Raw genomic sequence first — 17,520 nt, 5'->3', positions numbered from 1 at the left:
CTTGAGTTTGAACCTGCTTTAGCAATCTCTTTCTGCTGTCCTAACACAGAATAGGGGTGAGGGGTGGACAATTCTGTAGCCCTCATGGCTGCATAATCTCCACTTGCACGATGTGGTCGTCGCCTGCAAATGTCTCGAATCCGAGCTCACCTTTCAACTCTTCACCTATTGCCTCCTTTGATCTGCTCCGTGAAGGGGGAAGTGAGCAGGTCATGGATTATTGACCCCCTTTACAAATAAGAAAAACCACCAGCAGAGAAAGTGAAAGGGGCACCCACCTAATTGCTGACAAAGCTAGAATGAAAAACCATTTCTCAACTCTTACTTCATTAATTTGTCTCCTGCAATCATTCACCGCCCTTTGGGGTTCTATAGCAGTGAGTATAAGTAAGGTGTTTCTGATCATATTTCAGATGGGCAGGTACATTGCTATTCCAGATGAGCAGGAAAGAACCATTCCCCTCTTTTTACACATTAAGAGAGAGAGAGAGAGAGAGAGAGAGAGAGAGAGAGAGAGAGAGACATGTATACAAATACACACACATACGAAGCCACGGTGCTAAAAACATATTGAACTCAGTCAGCCTCATTGCTGGAAGGATCAAAGACTTTTGAGGGAGAGACCATCCGCAACAAGAGAAAAATCTGGTACTAATTTAACTCTGCCTTTTGCCATTCATAAAAGTGTAGGTGGTGCCAAAACTTTAAAGTGCTATGCTCCAAAAAAAAGTGCAGTTTTAAGTGAAGTTTTAATACCTACAGAGCATTTAGTACAGACTGGGTATTTGAAAATTAGTATATTTCTTTGAAAATTGCAATGATAAGTGGTAGGGACCTTTCTCAGGCTAGTCCATAAAATCGTATTTCACAAGATGCCTGAAATGCTACTTACCTCTCTGATAGGATCTTTTAAGGGAGACTGCAGTCAAGCTTCTTCTTCTTTTTTTCTTTTTTTGTGGTACCTGGGATTGAACCACCCAGGGCCATTGTGCACTGAGCAACATCCCCAGCCCACATGCAAACTTCTAATTCCAAGAATGTAACACAGGTCGTTTGTTTTGTTTTGTTTTTAGTATTGGGGGTTAAACTCAGGGGTGCTTGACCATGGAGCCACATCCTCAGCAATGTTATTGATTTATTTATTTATTTTTAAGATAGGGTCTCACTAAATTGCTGAAGCTGGTTTTGAACTTTCGACCCTCCTGCCTCCGCCTCCTGAGCTGCTGGGATTACAGGCATCTGCCACCATGCTGGCTTAATTTATGTTTTAATGGCTCTGTTGTTTGTGTTCCTCTTTTGAAGATAAGAAAGTAGGAACTATATCGGTCAGTCATATCATTAAAGCCCTCGTGCAACACCTGCTACACAAATATACTTAGTGAGCAGATAAGTGAGTGCTGTTCCCTGCACCTGGAATGCTCTTTCCACCCCAGTTTGACTAATTCCTACTCCAAGTCATGAAGACAAGTCCCCCTCTTCCTATGTCAGATATCCATCCATGTTCTCCCTGTCACACTCTGTGATCTCCTTGGTCACAGTAATGACCACATTGAATAATGCCTTCCCATTTATTTGAAGTATTTTTAGGTTTATTTTATTTATCTGTGATTTGATTAGTGCATATTAATTATACAGAATAATGGGTTTCATTGTGGTGCATTCACACCTATATTTAGCATATGTGGATCCTTCCCAGCTCCTTGTTTTCCCCACTTCTCTTCTTGTCCCCCTTCCCCTTGACACATTCATTTTCTCTAACAGTCTCCCTTCTACTTCTATCTTTTCTCCCCTCTAGACTCCACACAGGGAAGAAAACTTGTTTTTCTGAGTCTGGCTTATTTCACTTAACACAACCACCTCAATTTCCATTACTTTTCCTACAAATGACATGATTTCATTTTTCTTTGTGGCTAAATACTATTCCATTGTGTGAGGGGGGGCACATTTTTATCCATTTATCTGTTGATGTACACCTAGGATAAGTCCATAACTTGGCTACTGTGAATTGTGCTATAATAAACATGGATATGCATGTACCTCTATAGTATGCTGACTTTAATTGAAACAAAAATAAATTAAGGATCTTTAAAAAAGTATTGCTCATTAGGAACAGGATCCTACATTTGCAAAAAAAAGGGAAGAAAAACAAAAGATATGTCTCAGGAAACATGGTGTTAGAAATTAGAAACTCAGTAGAGAGTTTGGAAGAGAAAGTTGTAGTCATCTCCCTAAAAAGAAACAAAGAAAAGGAAAACAGTAAAGGAAAGATCAGATTAGCAGAGTGTTCCAGGGAGTTCAACATCCAAACAATTAGAGTTTCAGACATAGCAGAGAAAAGAGAAGTATAAAAGCAAAGTCAGTAACAATAGTATTAATAGGATCCTATAAAATGAACTGAAAAATATGTGTACATATGGAAAAAATACATTTGAAGAATTAGATTTTCCCCTAGGAAACTCATGGTGAAATTTCAGAATATAAATGACAAAGGAAAGATATTACAAGCTTCCAGAGAGAAAAGGGTTGATCACATTCAAAGGATCAGGGTTAAAATTAGATTTGTACTGCTGGCTGCGATGGCACCTGCCTGTAATCCCAGAGGCTTAGGAGGCTGAGGCAGGAGGATTGTGAATTCAAAGCCAGCCTCAGCAATTTATTGAGGCCATAAGCAACTTAGTGAGACCCTGTCTCAAAATAAAAAATAAAATAGGGATGGGGGATGTTAAGCACCCCCGGGTTCAATCCCTGGTACCAAAATTTCCAGAATGGTGTGGAAGGAGGGTCCCATGTAACATCCACACATATCACACCGAGGTGGTAACTGGTCCACGTGAGGCTAGCTTGAGAGAAGGGCGTGTTGAAGACTGTCATTGCCACGTGCTCTGCTGTAATTGGCTCAACTTGGATAATTCCTGGAGGACATGCTTTCTCTAAGAATAAGCAAACAAAAACAGCATCCAAACAGGAAGGAATTCAACTCAGAAGAAAGACAAATGAACTCCAATAATTGCAGTAGAGAGAAGTCTCAAGGTCAGAGCTAGCAATTCAGATAGAGAAGAACAATAAAAATTGAGAACCATACCTAAGAGGGGGGAAAAAAACTGGAGCAGATAAATTCCTGAGGTAATTGACTTGGTAGAAAATTACTAAGAAGCCTTTGGAAGGCATGAGGGAAATGAGCAATGAACACCAATAAACCAGGCAAGTAATGCACAGGCTTATGAGTGAGCAGATGAATACCAGCAACAGAAATGTAGAGCCTGCCTGTATTATCTGCTTGGCCTGAACATGGGCACATAATATCTAGAAAAGGATTCTTATTTCTCAGCCTTGTTGGGAGTGGCCCGGCTCCAAAGAGAAGAGCCATCCAAAGGTGAGCCCTGATGGCTCACATGATCCTTACCCACCAATCAGAAAGCACCCCATGCCAACTGTTAAACTGTCATAACTGTGAAACCACCCCTGGCTTTATAAATATGCAGAGCTGTTCCTCAAAAAATGGGCATTTTCTCCAAAGACGAGCCTTGTTTGTTCTTTCAAGCCTGGAGAAATTTATGGGGTACAAAAAATGTTTAGTTCAATAAAGTAACCATCAAAGATGCTTGGTCAAGAAAATCCATACATTGAAGCTATTTCAAACATGGGGACAAGTCTAGAAGATCTTTTGGACTTTGTGCTCTGAGAAACCTCACTATGGTAAAGTTGAATCTGGTTTTGGATAGATGGCTCACTACAGCGGGGAGGCTGGGGCAGTAAACAAGGAAAAGTCAAGAATGAGAAATGAAGGCCATAAATCTAAGTCTCACCTCTGATGCACAAGGTAGACGCACAAAGTGTATCAGAAACAAGAAGATGCCTTCAGAGGAGGGGTCAAGGGACCATTGCTGTTAGCATGGCTCTCCTCCACGTGTAACAAGGTGTACCTCTCTCTACTGCAGTGACCATAGTCTTTTGAGTAGTCACATGATCACTTGTTCACCAACACTGGCAAACTAGCTATTTCCTCTGTACCTCTCGGTTTGGAGAGCTACAGAGGGATAAGGTGTTTCCTAATGAAAGTCATATGCATGTCACCTACACAATCTTTGTGATACCTGGGGATTTCCTGTATTAAAATTTTTATTAGAACATTTATGATAATCATATAAAATCTACATACTTAAATACAAGTATCTAAAAGGTAAATTCATGTCATTTTCATCAAGAGAAAACTAAGCATGTTCTGTGGGAGCTGGTCTCCAAAATAGCCGCCCCCGCCCCCCACAAATTCCTGTCCTGTGGTATTTACGCTTCTGTGTTGTCTCTTCCTACGCTGAAGAGGAATGACATGTGTACCCAAGAGGATGTTCTAGAAAAAGCAGAGGGTGACTTCTAAGATTTAGTCATCAAAAAATTGTCACCTCTGCCAGGCATGGTGGCACATGCCTGTAATGCCAGCAGCTTGGGAAGTTGAGGCAGGAGGATCATGAGTTCAAAGCCAGCCTCAGCAAAAGTGAGGAGCTAAGCAACTCAGTGAGCCCCTGTCTCTAAATAAAATACAAAATAGGGCTGGGGATCTGGCTCAGTGGTCAAGTGCCCCCAAGTTCAATCACTGGTACAAAAAAAAAATTGTCACCTCTATTTTTCTTTCTCTTAGATTGCTCCTTCTAGGAAAAAAAAAACAGCTGATATGACCTAAGGACAGTCAAGCTCTCCTGTGAAAAGGTTCACATATGGAGGAAAAGCCATGTAAGTGTGCCATTTTGGAAGTAGATCATCCTCTCCAGCCACGTTGTCAGATCAGTTCAGCCCTCTCTGACCTCATGAGTACAAGCTCATGAGACCTAGGTCAGAAATGTCCATCTAAAACACTCGTAAATTCCTGACTGACAGAAACTACCTCAGACAACAAGTGTATACTGTTAACATTCGGTCACTAAGTTTTGGGATATTTTTGTTATATATTCACAAATGATTAATATACTTTCTATAAGTAGAAAATGAAAAAATCCAATGTTATTAAATTCTACTTGTACATGAGTCCCTGGGTGAAGGCTCAGAGCCTAAGATCTGCTATCTATTGGTTAAAGGGGGTAAATTGGCAAGTATTAGGGTGAAGGACTAATCTCAAACACAGGTTTGTTTTCCTTTAGGTAAACAAGAGGAAAGAATGAGAATTGAAAGGGATGTCTCCTTATGTGGTTCCATTATTTAATACCTAATCACACACCATCTAAAATAATTGAAGGAACCAGCAATTGTACAAATCCCATATTCACGAGATGCTGGTAGTAGAAAGGAGATGGTGTCAGGAGAACTTTGAAGTTTCTAGGACCAGTTTTGAAAATCCTCAGTGAGTGATTTGAGCCCACAAATTCAGCCCTGTGGACCACCACCTCCTCCTCTGTCCTAATGAATATTGAATTGAATGATGGCTACAGTCCCCTATAATTCCTATAATCTACAATTCCAAGTTGAACCCAAGGCAAAATAATAGCACTCTTACCAAAATATCACAGGACTACCCTAGCAACTTGAAGAAAAAGAGTCTGCAATATTTCTCTTTGAGCATTCATTGCTTAACATATCTAAATGTGTTTTTCCTAAGTGTCAGTTATATTCATTCAAGATTTGAGAAATAAAATTTAGTCACATGCTCTAATTTACAAGCTAAATAGCATTCCTGATTTACGCATCTAGAGCAATTCTTATCTTTGCCAAAAATAAAGCCTTTAGCCTGAGTCACATTCAAGTCATAAACATTAAATACCAAGGAGCAGAAGTTTGAAAAGGGCAAAGTCTGGTTTTATTCCAGACGTGCGTTTTTCACTGACTGTCAAAGTCACAGCCCCAGCATAAGAGTCAAGGAAGCTCCATGCCAATCTGAGCATTTGCATTGACCTACGGAGAACTAACCTGCTGGATCTGAAATTCTGAGAGTTAATTTTCCAGAGCAGCCTAATGTTATAATGACCATGAGCTGACTCTAATCTCCCCTCGAACATATGTGTAATCACTATGACAGTTCCACCCAGTATTATTTTCGTCACATATTCACTTTATTGCAGCTCACTTCAGGATGAAGGCAATGAGGTATCTCCCACAGAGTATTCTTGTCTTCTGTCAGCCTAATACCTCCTGATTAACATCCATTTCCAAGGTTAACAATGTGGCAACATCATTTCTCAGATCAGCTAGTTTTAGTGAAAAGAGGAGATATATTTTTGTTCATGAAGTTCTCTGAAAAAAACAAATTTGATGATTACACGCCCATGTTAAATCAATTTCAAATTTTGTTTTTGGTGGGGAGGGATACCGGGGACTGAACTCAGGGGCACTTGGCCACAGAGCCACATCCCCAGCCCTATTTTGTATTTTATTTAGAGACAGGGTTTCACTGAATTGCTTAGCACCTTGCTTTTGCTGAGGCTGGCTTTGAACTCATGATCCTCCTGCCTCAGCCTCCTGTGCTGCTGAGATTACAGGCATGAGCCACTGCATCTGGCTACAATTTCAAATTCTGATTTCAGTGTTCTTCTTGAGTTTAGATAGATACATAAAACATTCAATGTGGCTAAATTTAAGGTCCAAGCTTACAAAACTTTCTTCAGTAAATATAAATAAAAATAAATACAGAAGAAGGAGAAACAAAAATAGTAAGAACAAAGCCAAAGGGAAGAAAGAAAGAGTGAGAACAAAAAAGTAAGATAAATAGAATGAACTGAGGTGATAGAGGAATAAAGAGGAAAAAAGGAAGAAATAAAAAGGTAGAGAAAATGTTTCCCTTGCCTTATTCTTCTGCTTCTCCCAATCTTTTTGTTTAGCTCACAACATTTTTTTACAGACAGCAATGGTGAAATGTACTAAGAAATCATTCCATTCTGGCCCCTCCTGCCTTCTACAAGGAAGTCTTCCCAAGGTCACACAGTCACTCAAGGGCAGCTCCACCTTCCTCCCTCTGTCTGCACCACCCAATGGGAACCAGTTCTTGTCCAATTATTGCAAGAGCCTCGAATTGTTCTTCAGACTATTACATAACCATCGTTTGCTTTCTCTGTATTTCTGCCTTTCCAGTTCTAGTTGGTAGTGAACATTGTCTTTTCTTGCCTTGGGGATTTGGGGAAGGTGGAAAATCTAGAACTGCGGTTCTTATTGCATTTTATAAGGGCTAAACTTGCTGATGGGAATACGTTAAGCACCCAGGAAGTGGGGAGAAAGGAGAGTACCAGGTGTGTGTGTGTGTGTGTGTGTGTGTGTGTGTGATATTTTACTGGGGATTGTACCCAGAACCTCGTGCATGCTAGACAAGCACTCTACCACTAATTTTCCTCAGTATTTTATTATTATTATTATTATTATTATTATTATTATTATTATTATTATTATTATTTTGAGACAGGGACTTGCTAAATTGCCCAGGTTGGCCTCAAACTTGTGATCCTCCTGTCTAAACCTCCTGAGTAGCTGGGAAGGAGAATGCCATTGATTATAGCAAGACAGGAGAAACGGTTATTTGAGTTTGCCCCTGGAGGGGAAGAAGTGTAATCTTGGACCTGAGTCTGGTGGGGAAGCAGCCAAGGTTAAGAAGGAACACCTGGGTGGTACAGGGGTCTGTAACAGGGGTCTGCCTATAGTCTCATGCCACTTCAGGTCTGGTAGCTGTGTGGACCAAGCCCTGTACAGAGTGGGGGGGGGAGGCCTGGTCACAGGGGCAAGCAATAACTGAAATCCAGCCTGCACTCACCAGAACCATGACATAGATGTGCAGCTACAAAGTAGAAAGGCCACCCTTTTTCACTATACACGCATGTGCTATATGGACTGACCGTGGCCTCGAAGGTACTTGCCCATCTGTGGCCTTGCTCCCATGTCTGGCAGAGCATTTCTGATGACTGTGGATGAATTTCATATCACTAGAGCATGATGATGGTCTCCCAGACAGAGGTTCTTTAAAGAGAAAAAAAGAAACAGAATGCCTATTGTATACCATCTGGAAGCATAAATTTATCCGCTCTCTACCAAACATTTAAAGTGATCAGCCTGCCAGGTGTGGTGGTGCATGCCTGTAATCCCAGCGGCTCGGGAGGCAGAGAGGAGGATCACAAGTTCAAAGGCAGCCTCAGCAACAGCGAGGCACTAAGCAACTCAGTGAGACCCTGTCTCTAAATAAAATACAAAATAGTGCTGGGGATGTGGCTCAGTGATTGAGCACCCCTAGGTTCAATCCTCAGTACCAAAGCAAAAAAATAAAATAAAATAAAAAATAAAGTGGTCAGCCTTTCTCATATCCAAAGCATGGAATGGTGAAGGTTGCCACAGCAGCCTCTCTGAGAGGCCCATCTTACCAAAGCAGTATCCCTGATAGAAGAGCTATAGATGCATCATTAGTCCTCACCCCTAGAAAAAGGTAGGTAAGGGAGACAGATTGGATGCGAATCTACCTAGACAAATTTGAGGCCATCAGATTCACCACTGAGAACAAGCAGCTGGGACTGGGGTGGAGGCGCATCATCCATGAAAACTGTTCTTTGTCAGGAAGGAATCACTTTCCATTATCGTGGGGCACACAGGGGCCACTGTTCATCCAGGGATCCCATAACGGATGCCATCCTGTTTTAACAGCAGCAAGACCTCTGGTCTTTGACCCATGCAAATCTCAATTAGCCAAAATTATTCAACTGTGTCCTGGTTCTGTCTTCCTTCAAACACCTAATTGTGTGAAAGCTACATTCCTTGCAGCCACAGCCCCTATTTACATGATCGAGCCTTCCCATCCCCAGCCTCTCCCCAACAGTATCTCTACAGTTTTGTTTCTTCTCTTAATGAACTGTGCCAATCATTAAGGAAATTCCACTGCACCCTTATTACTCTTGGCGATCCTTCACTCATTAGCCAGTGAGCCAAGCAAATGTCCCCATATATAACTGCTTCTAACCCCCAAGTCCAGCCAGGCACTGCAAGATCCCATCAGCCTTTCCATCTACCCTGCTGAGAAAACAGTGAGGCAAATGCTCAAGAAACATAAAGGGATGTTAATATGGTACCAAATAACAGTAAGCAAACCTGCAAGCCAATTATCATACATCCGTTTCTTCATTCCGGGTCTCTTTGCCCTAACCTCTATGGAATAAGTAATTAGAGAGAATCACATAATCGGGAGATTCACTTGGATTCCCCAGGGTGAAGTCTTCAAAATATACACATGCTGGTTTTTTTTTTTTCTGATGAGATTATATATCCTATTTGAGTTTGGGCAGGAAGTTGGGCATGATATCAAACCAAACTGAGACCTCATTACTGTGATTCACTCGTCCTGATAAGACATCATCCTCAAAGTTTCAGGTAGTGACCCCGTAGATAACTCCAAAGCAAGGATCCAGGATGCTACAGGCATCTGTCCCCAGGAACGGGAAGCTACATATAGCCTGACTGTACCATCCAGAAAGAAATCTACTGGAAACTGATCCAGGCTAGATAATGTCCAGATTGTCACAAGTCATCTCAGGCTTTTGAGAAATTAAAAAAAAAATCATACTTCAAAAAAAAAAACTAATCATCTTCATAATAAATTTTTTAAAAGATATGAAGATCGAGTTCATTTTTCCTTTTGCTCCTTCAACCACTAGTGCTTCTTAGAAAACCACATCAGACAAATGAAATCCCCATTGAATAAGCAGAAGCGGAATTACATTAGGCAAATGAAAACAGCGAATGCTAATTCTGAAAATTCACATTAGGTCACTCTGGCTAGATTCTCCCTCTCTTTATGTAAATAAAGCAAAGGAAATCCTTCTTTTGTTTCCTCTGTTTTCTGGTTAAATGCTGTTAGTTTACTGGCTCAATAGAAACCTACAGAAAATGCACCTAAGTTGTGGATGTTGAAATTGTAAACTGCAATAACATTGAGAGTCAAAAGCCAGCCCTCGCTTGCCACCCATGTGCCCAATTCACTCTGTGCTGGAAATGGGGCTGCAGCAGGACTATCTAAAAAAGTGAGAAAGCATGAAGCAGGGAAGAAAGATGCTGTAGGTGCTGCAGAATCTACCACAAGCTGTGCATGGTCCTAGGGCAGAGATAAGGCTTGAAGGAGCCACTCTCTTGTTAGGCTGTGCTTAGCAGGAGGATGCAATGCAGGAAATCATGCTGAACCTGAGTCAGCAGAAGCCTGGAAAAAAGCATAAGAGTGAAAGGAACAGAGTTAGGGCTGGAAGGTACCTCTGGATGGCCTTTCCAAGACTTCTGTCATCCTTCTAGAACCCAATGGATCCATCACATCTACATTCCCTGGGAGTCCGTTAGAAATGCAGAATCTCAGGTTCCCAGCTCAGCCCTCTAAGTCAGAATCATAAGTGATTCTTATGCATATGGAAAAAAAAAACCATAGGTCAAAAAGACAGCTGAATAAAAACAAACACTAACCCTAGACCTCCAGCAAAATAAAGGAAGAAATGATGGGCAAAATATGCCAACAGAATGCATACTGAAAAGATGTAGGCAAAGAGAATTGAATGTAGAATCCATCTTCCAAGTGGGACACTGTTTTCCTTTTCAAATCAGATGCATGTGTTTTCTTGCAGAAACAATGTACACCTAACCAAATTCATACACGTTTCACTTATCGGCTCTCATCAAAATTCTGCAGACACTTCCTGGCCAGCCTCCTAGCTGTAGTCACCTCCCTCACTCACACCTCTAAGCAACCACCTGCAGGTCAGCCTCTCCTAACACATTCCTGGCTTTCATGGTCCCAGGGTTCTCCGCATAGGTCTACAGTGGCTGCGGCTCAACATGTGGATTGAACTCATATGTGTAGCCCCACTCCCTCTGGAAACCCAGTTTAATGGAAGAAGAGGTTGTTTTTTTTTTTTTTTTTTTTAAAAAAAAAAAAAAAAACAAAACAAAGGTACAACCCCATCAGAACAAAGTAAGCTGGAAAGAAAGGCAACATGAGAAAAAAAATCTATAGGTCTTAGAAGATAGAAAATAGAAATCAGAGGGATTTAAATCTTAAATCTTAACTGATTTAAATCTTAAATCTTAATTGATTTAAAAGAGCAGTGAATACTTTATTCTGTTGCCTTTGGAGGAACATGTTGATTTGGGGGAAAATAAAAAAAAATTAAAAAATAAAAAGAGTGATTGACGCAACCAAGTTACAGAAAGGTTCAGAAGGTACCAAGTGCCAGGAAGGTGGCGATTGGTGGGAGAAATTGCTAGAAATAATGAATTTGACTGAATCTGTAGAGGTTCTTTAGTTTCCAGCATGAGTATGGCTTTTCTCTATTTGTGATATTTCCTGGTCATTTCTCTTGTAAATTAAGAAAACCATGAGAGAGATTAGGAGCATGTGCTATGATCACTATCAAAAACTTGAAATTCCATGGCTGATTTTCCCCTTCCCTTTGGTTAACTGCAGAGAGTGGAGATTGACAAAGACATGTTGGAATCCCAGCTTATCTCTCTGAACCTCAGTTTCCTCATCTGTAAAATGGGAAACATATCAACACCAAGCTTGCAAGGTTGTTCACAGGACTAAGAGCTAACGTGCATAAAGTATATGAAATATTTAAAAAGGCATAACTAAAAAGAAGGCATTTCATTAAAGAAAAAAAGAAAGAAACACGTATCAAGAATTCAACAGCCAGGAAAGGTACCAGGATCCCAGTTTTCTCTCGCACTCTGTGATCCCACCAAGACATCTCTTTCAGCCCTTATTTCTAGACTCCTCTGAAAATCTTCCCCTGGAAATGAGCCCCACCCTTCTTCTGGGTTAAGTCCCTGTTATCTGCAGGATCTACCTTCACAGTTTCAGCCCAACTTCCATTGCTCAAATGTGTCCAGTGCAGGATGGGGACCATCTCCACTCTGCCGTGTATCACAGCCTACTGGACGACTCCAGCCCACACTAAGAAAAAGAGTTCTCCAAAGTTGGAGAGGCAGACAGGAGGCCACTGAATAGCCAAGAAGAGAGAAGCAAGAGAGGCCAAATGCCCAGGGCCCAGGGCCCAGACAGGCACCAAAATGAACGACTATCTTTCAACACTTCACATTCCCTCCTGCGAAGGAGGATCTAGCCACCTCCATCAAAGGATGATGATAACAACTTGGGTTTGCAGCTCACTTCCTTATTCAAAACACTCCCCCCTATCTGATACACTCCTCCAAAATATTCCGAGAAGTAATTTGGGTGGGTACCAAAGTATCCATTTTACAGATGAGAAACTGGAGGCTGAGAAGATTTAGGTGATTTGCTTAAGGCTCTGGGGCCAGCAAAGAGCAGAGCAGACACTGGTGACAAGAGGACTTAATGCACATCTGGTGCTGTTTTGTGCTGCTCCCTTTAAAAACAGATGGATGCAGTCGGGGTGCAGAGCCCTGTGGAAGCAACCTCAGCTTTGGGACAATGCTCAGTTTTATAGTGGCCTAGGAGACAAATGCTCCTTCTTGCATGTCTGGGACAGATCTCCTGGTGATAAGGGATTTTGGAGGAAGAACACTGTACAAAGGGCACCTAGGCAATTACCCCTGGAGGGCACTTGGGGGCTGAAAGACACCTGCCCAGCTAGAGTAGCATACATCTGAATTCCTCTAAAAATATCAAGGTGGACTCAATCACCTCGTGTCATATGGAACTCATTATCCCAGGAGCCTGTGTGAGTTGTGTATTAATAGGTTAAAGAAGGTTTTGAATGATGATATGGTCAATTGATCCAAATTGGATTATTAAGAAGGAAGCTTGGCTATTAGAGTTTTTCCCCCTTGTGTTTGGGGATGATTTTGAGAGAAGGAACTTCAGAGACTAATCCTCAGATGGCTTAAGATGAGCCAATCAAGGGCAGAGTTTTCAATACTCTTGTGCGGACAACTTTTGTGGCTTTGATAGACAGTCCCCTAGAGAATGATTAAAAGTTTTTGCCATTATGACAGGGCCAATGTCAACAATATAATCCAAATAATAGGCCTTCTTTTCTTGCATTCTTAATTTTGAGGCTTATGGCTTTTGGACTTGATTTGTTTCTAACTATCTAATTTAAAAAAAAAAAAGACAAATACAAAATATATTGGTTCAGTGTGTCATGTTTTCCAGTGAGTATGCTAAGTAACTCCTGGAGTCTTATGGTTTGAATCCTATTAAAGGTCTTCGCCTTCTAAAAAGACAGTTTTTTTGTTGTTGTTGTTTGTTTGTTTGTTTGTTTTTTTGTAATGATCTAGTAGAAATTTTCCTGGACTACAAAAATTCTTCTGTGCTTTTTACTTTCTCCTCCTCCTCCTGCTCTTCTTCTTCTTCTTCTTCTTCTTCTTCTTCTTCTTCTTCTTCTTCTTCTTCTTCTTCTTCTTCTTCTTATCAAAGGACAATGAAAAAGGAAAATGGGAGAGGGGAGATATTGTAAAGTTTACAAGAATGGAGCCAGGAGAAAAATGTAAGAAAAAAATACAAGGATCAATGTGAGGCAAATAAAAATGGTGGAGATTTCACATGAAGAGACTCAGCAGACAGATGTGAACAGCAAATAAAAATTCCAAACAGGAAAGAAACTGAACAAGAGTTGAGAGAACAAAGGGGCTGGCAGGGCGGGGTGGGGTGGGGGGTGAGGTGGGGGGATAAGAAGTACCTTGGGGAAGAAAAAGATCAAAACTGGAAGTTTAAGATGAATCATCATCGAAGGGGCAATACTGAGACCTGGAGAGGAGAAACTCAGAACAGAACTAAAGAAGAAACTGCAGAAAGATTTAAGGGAGGGGGAGTTCCTGAAGTTGAGGTATCTCCAAGAAGTCTCCAGAAGCTTTTCCCTAGATAACAAAATATGCAGCCAGCAAACATGGGAATGACTCCACTCCCCATAACCATCGTGCACATTCTAATTCCTAAGTTATCTCTCTATTAAGTATGTCTGACACACACCAAGCAGGCTCCCTGGATGACCACAATCTAATATAAACAATGGTGAGGAAGGCCCCCACCATAGCACACAGTGCTAATCAACAAAGGCTCTCATGGTCCGTGATGCTTGTTATCAGCAGCCACTGAGCGGAGAGTCATGCCTGGTCCAGCTAAGCCCTCCCTTGACATGACATAGGTTTCCCAAGCAAAAGCTGTAAATCCTTGCCATCCCTCCTCCAGACTTCCAGCTCATTAGAGCAGTTAGAGACACACTGACCATATAATAACAGTTCATTAGACGTATCAGACAGCAGGGTCCCGTTGCTATCTAACCATGCCTCTGGGGTGGGGGAGCTATGCTTCTGGGAGTTCCAAGAACCAGAGACGTTCAATGGGATGCTCAGGGTCATGTGGCTCAGACAGGATGAAGGATAGATCCAACTCTGAACAACACGGAGATGGTCTTAAGAGTTAGACAGTATGCCCATCCTCCTTTCTGCTGGAGAGATGCCAACAAACAAGGTATTTTACCCCAATGAGGAGGAGGAAAGAGGTTCTGGGAAATTGATTCTGAATCCCCAAAGTGAAGAAAAAAAAGTGAATATCTTGTAATCTACTGGTAGAAGTGCTCTCCAGCTTCCCGTTGCACACTGTGGCCCAGTCACCTGGGATAGAAAGCTTGGAGTTCCCTCTTAACACTCACCACCCCCCAAGGCTTCTCCCATACTTCACCAGTGCCTGCCCACCCATATCCAGGAAGATGTTCTGCCCTCTCCATTCCCAACATCCCAGCCTTAGTTAATTTCATTACCCCTGCTTGGAACTACCACCATTGCTTTCTAGCTGTTCTTCCTCCCGTTAACCATCCCATGACCCCTTCACCCTGTAGGGTGACACTACTTAGATGGAGCATTCTTCCCTCCTCTGATGACCCATGGTGGTTCCTGTTACTACAATCTAAACGCTTGCTGTGTGTAATCCAGCCCCACCTACCTTTCTGCCATGTTGCTCACGACTCTCCCAAGACACAGTCCACTCCAGCTGACCTCTCTTCTCAATTCCCCAGACATACTCAGTACTTCCTGCCTCTGTGTCTCCACCATGCCTCACACATTCCATGGAACTAATGGGACCAGCACTTGAAAGGTGACTATGCTGAACTGAGATGAGCTGTTAGGGGGAAAAAATACATAACTGATCTCAAAGAGAATATGAAATATCTCATATCTAATTTTTATATTGATTGCAGGCTGAATTGCAATGTAATATAAGATTCTGAAGATATAGTACAATAATTTTATGTGGCTTACATGTGAAAATGATAATGTTTCTGATGTATTGGGCAGAATAAAGCATATTATCAAATTTAATTTTACCTCTTTTCTTTCAAGGAATTTCCTTAATTCCACAGTAGATATTTTAAAATCCCGTATGTGGCTCTTAGACATAGCTCATATATTTCTACTTGAGAATGCTGATCTAGAATGACTGTTCTCCTGGCTCCATGTGTCCAAGTCCCTTTCACTCTGCAAAGCTCAGATTGAATTGATTATCCGCTAAGCTTCACATGACCCACGGGAGCCAGAATTAGTCTTTCTCACCTCTGAAATTCCATAAGATTTATATTATGTCTTATCAACCTCTACCCTATAAATAACAAATATTTCTAGTCATACCTCCCGAGCCCCTCAGACAAGAACCATTTCTAATTCAGGTCCCAATTTTAGTGATGCTCAAATTTTTGTGTGATGCTCCAGCATCAGACACACTCAGTTTGGGGTACAGGCTCCATGACTGGCCAGCTGTGTGATATTGGCTAAATTGCTTGACCTCTTTGGACCTTGCTTTTCACATTGTAAGGTAAGTAGGAATAATAATAAACAATGCCTATTTTACAGGGTTTTAGTGAAGTTTAAATAAAATCACACAATATACAGTATTGAGAATGTGTATTATTATGACTATGACCCTGGGTAGTAGTGAGAGTTCTTTAGAGAAACAAAATCAAGAGAGAGAGAGAGAGAGTGTGTACCAGCAAAGGCCAACAGGCTGGAAATTCACCTAAAGTTGGTGTTGGTTTGGGGTTCGAATTTCAGAGTGCAGACTGAAAATTCAGACAGGATTTTACATTGCAGTGAATAGGAAAACCCCTCCTTTCTCTTTAGAAACCTCAATCGATTACTTTCAAGGTCTCATCTGACTGGATGAGCCCCCAGCCCACACATACATACACACACACACACACACACACACACATTGTGAAGAGCACTCTGCTTCACTCAAGGTGCACTGGTATAAATGCAAATCACATCTAGATAATATCTTCACAGCTGCATCTGCACTGGTGTTTGACCAAACAGCTGGGCATCATAGCCTCAGCAAGTAGACACACAGAGAACCATCTCACCCATAATAAAACGTTCTCTCTCTCTCTCTCTCTCTCTCTCTCTCTCTCTCTCTCTCCCTCTCCCTCTTCCTCTCCCTCTCCCTCTCCCTCTCTCTCATTCTTTTGGTAGTAAGAGTTGAATCCAGTTGAATCCAGGGATGTTTTACATCCTGGATGCATGCACTCAGGGAGGCCATACAGAGTTGGAACTCAGAGCTCCACAAAGAACAGGGAATACTGAAGTACATTGCTCCCATGGGAGGTGTACCCAGGAGACCAGGAACTCAGGACATTCCTACCAGCCTCAGCTGCTTCATGAATGTCAAATGCTGACCCTGAAAATTCTTCCAGAGTCCAGGCAAACTTGAACTCACTCCACTATACATACAAATACGCACTCTCCTCCTCTCCCATTGTCCTCCCTTTTGATGTCTTGGTGTAAACAATTCCTTTCCAGTAAATGAACCAGAAGCAAACACAGCAGACAACACCCCAGGGAGAGGCAGGCGTCTTCCTGAGACAAAACCAAAGCTCTACTGCTGGGTCCCCAGTCACTAAGCCCATTGTTTTCATACAATGAGGGAGATTGCAGAGAAGACCTGGATAAACCACTTCAACTCCCTGCTCTCCACCTCTTTCCACCAAGGCAGGAACTACAGGCTGCATTGTTAGACAGTCTATTAATATATGTGAAACTTGGAAGCTCTTGCCCTGGTCTTGAGGGAGCATCCATACGTAAGTACACATGTGGATGCACAAGTGACTATGTGTGCATACGTGTGTGTGCATGAGTACATGAGTGCTCATTCATGTCCACATGTGATTTTATGTCCACATGTGTGGAGGAAGTAGTAAGGAAAGCACTCTGGTAGTAGCTGTTTTGTTGTCTAATCTACAACCTAATCCATTTTTTTCCCCTAATCTTTAATCTTCAAAAATAAACAAACACGTTGGTTCTCATTGGAACTGTTAACCAAGGCAAAGAAATGCCAACGTCTATGAGAATGTCTCTGGCAAACCAGACCCCAGATCCCCAGTGAAGGTTCTTTGACTTTGTAACATACTACAAGAGTCAATGGAGCTTCCACATAAAACCCACTGGTTAAGTTTCTTTCTCCCCAGTGAAGAAAGAAAGATGGGTGAGCTCATAACAGGTCAAGAACACAGAAGCACAGACACATAGCCAATATGCAGCACCAAAGAACCGCCTGCCTTCTTCCTCTATAAGGTTTCTGCTCCCTTTTGCTGGCGACATCTCAGAGAATTTTCCAGA

General features: G+C 41.8%; 1 protein-coding gene across 1 annotated transcript in view; it reads right to left on the bottom strand.

Annotated features, from left to right (window-relative positions):
* The window catches only part of LOC143388542 (fibronectin-like), an 80,600-nt gene that overhangs the window by 60,954 nt on the left and 2,126 nt on the right, over nt 1-17,520 (bottom strand). Inside the window, 2 exon segments of the mRNA XM_077108288.1 lie at nt 14,139-14,304; nt 14,855-15,031. Of these exon segments, the coding sequence (XP_076964403.1) occupies nt 14,139-14,304; nt 14,855-15,031 (343 nt within the window).

The sequence above is a fragment of the Callospermophilus lateralis genome, unplaced genomic scaffold (genome assembly GCF_048772815.1).
Source record: "Callospermophilus lateralis isolate mCalLat2 unplaced genomic scaffold, mCalLat2.hap1 Scaffold_386, whole genome shotgun sequence".
Lineage (NCBI taxonomy): Eukaryota > Metazoa > Chordata > Mammalia > Rodentia > Sciuridae > Callospermophilus > Callospermophilus lateralis.
Note: the sequence above shows the minus strand (reverse complement) of the source record. Positions and strands in the feature narration are given on the sequence as shown.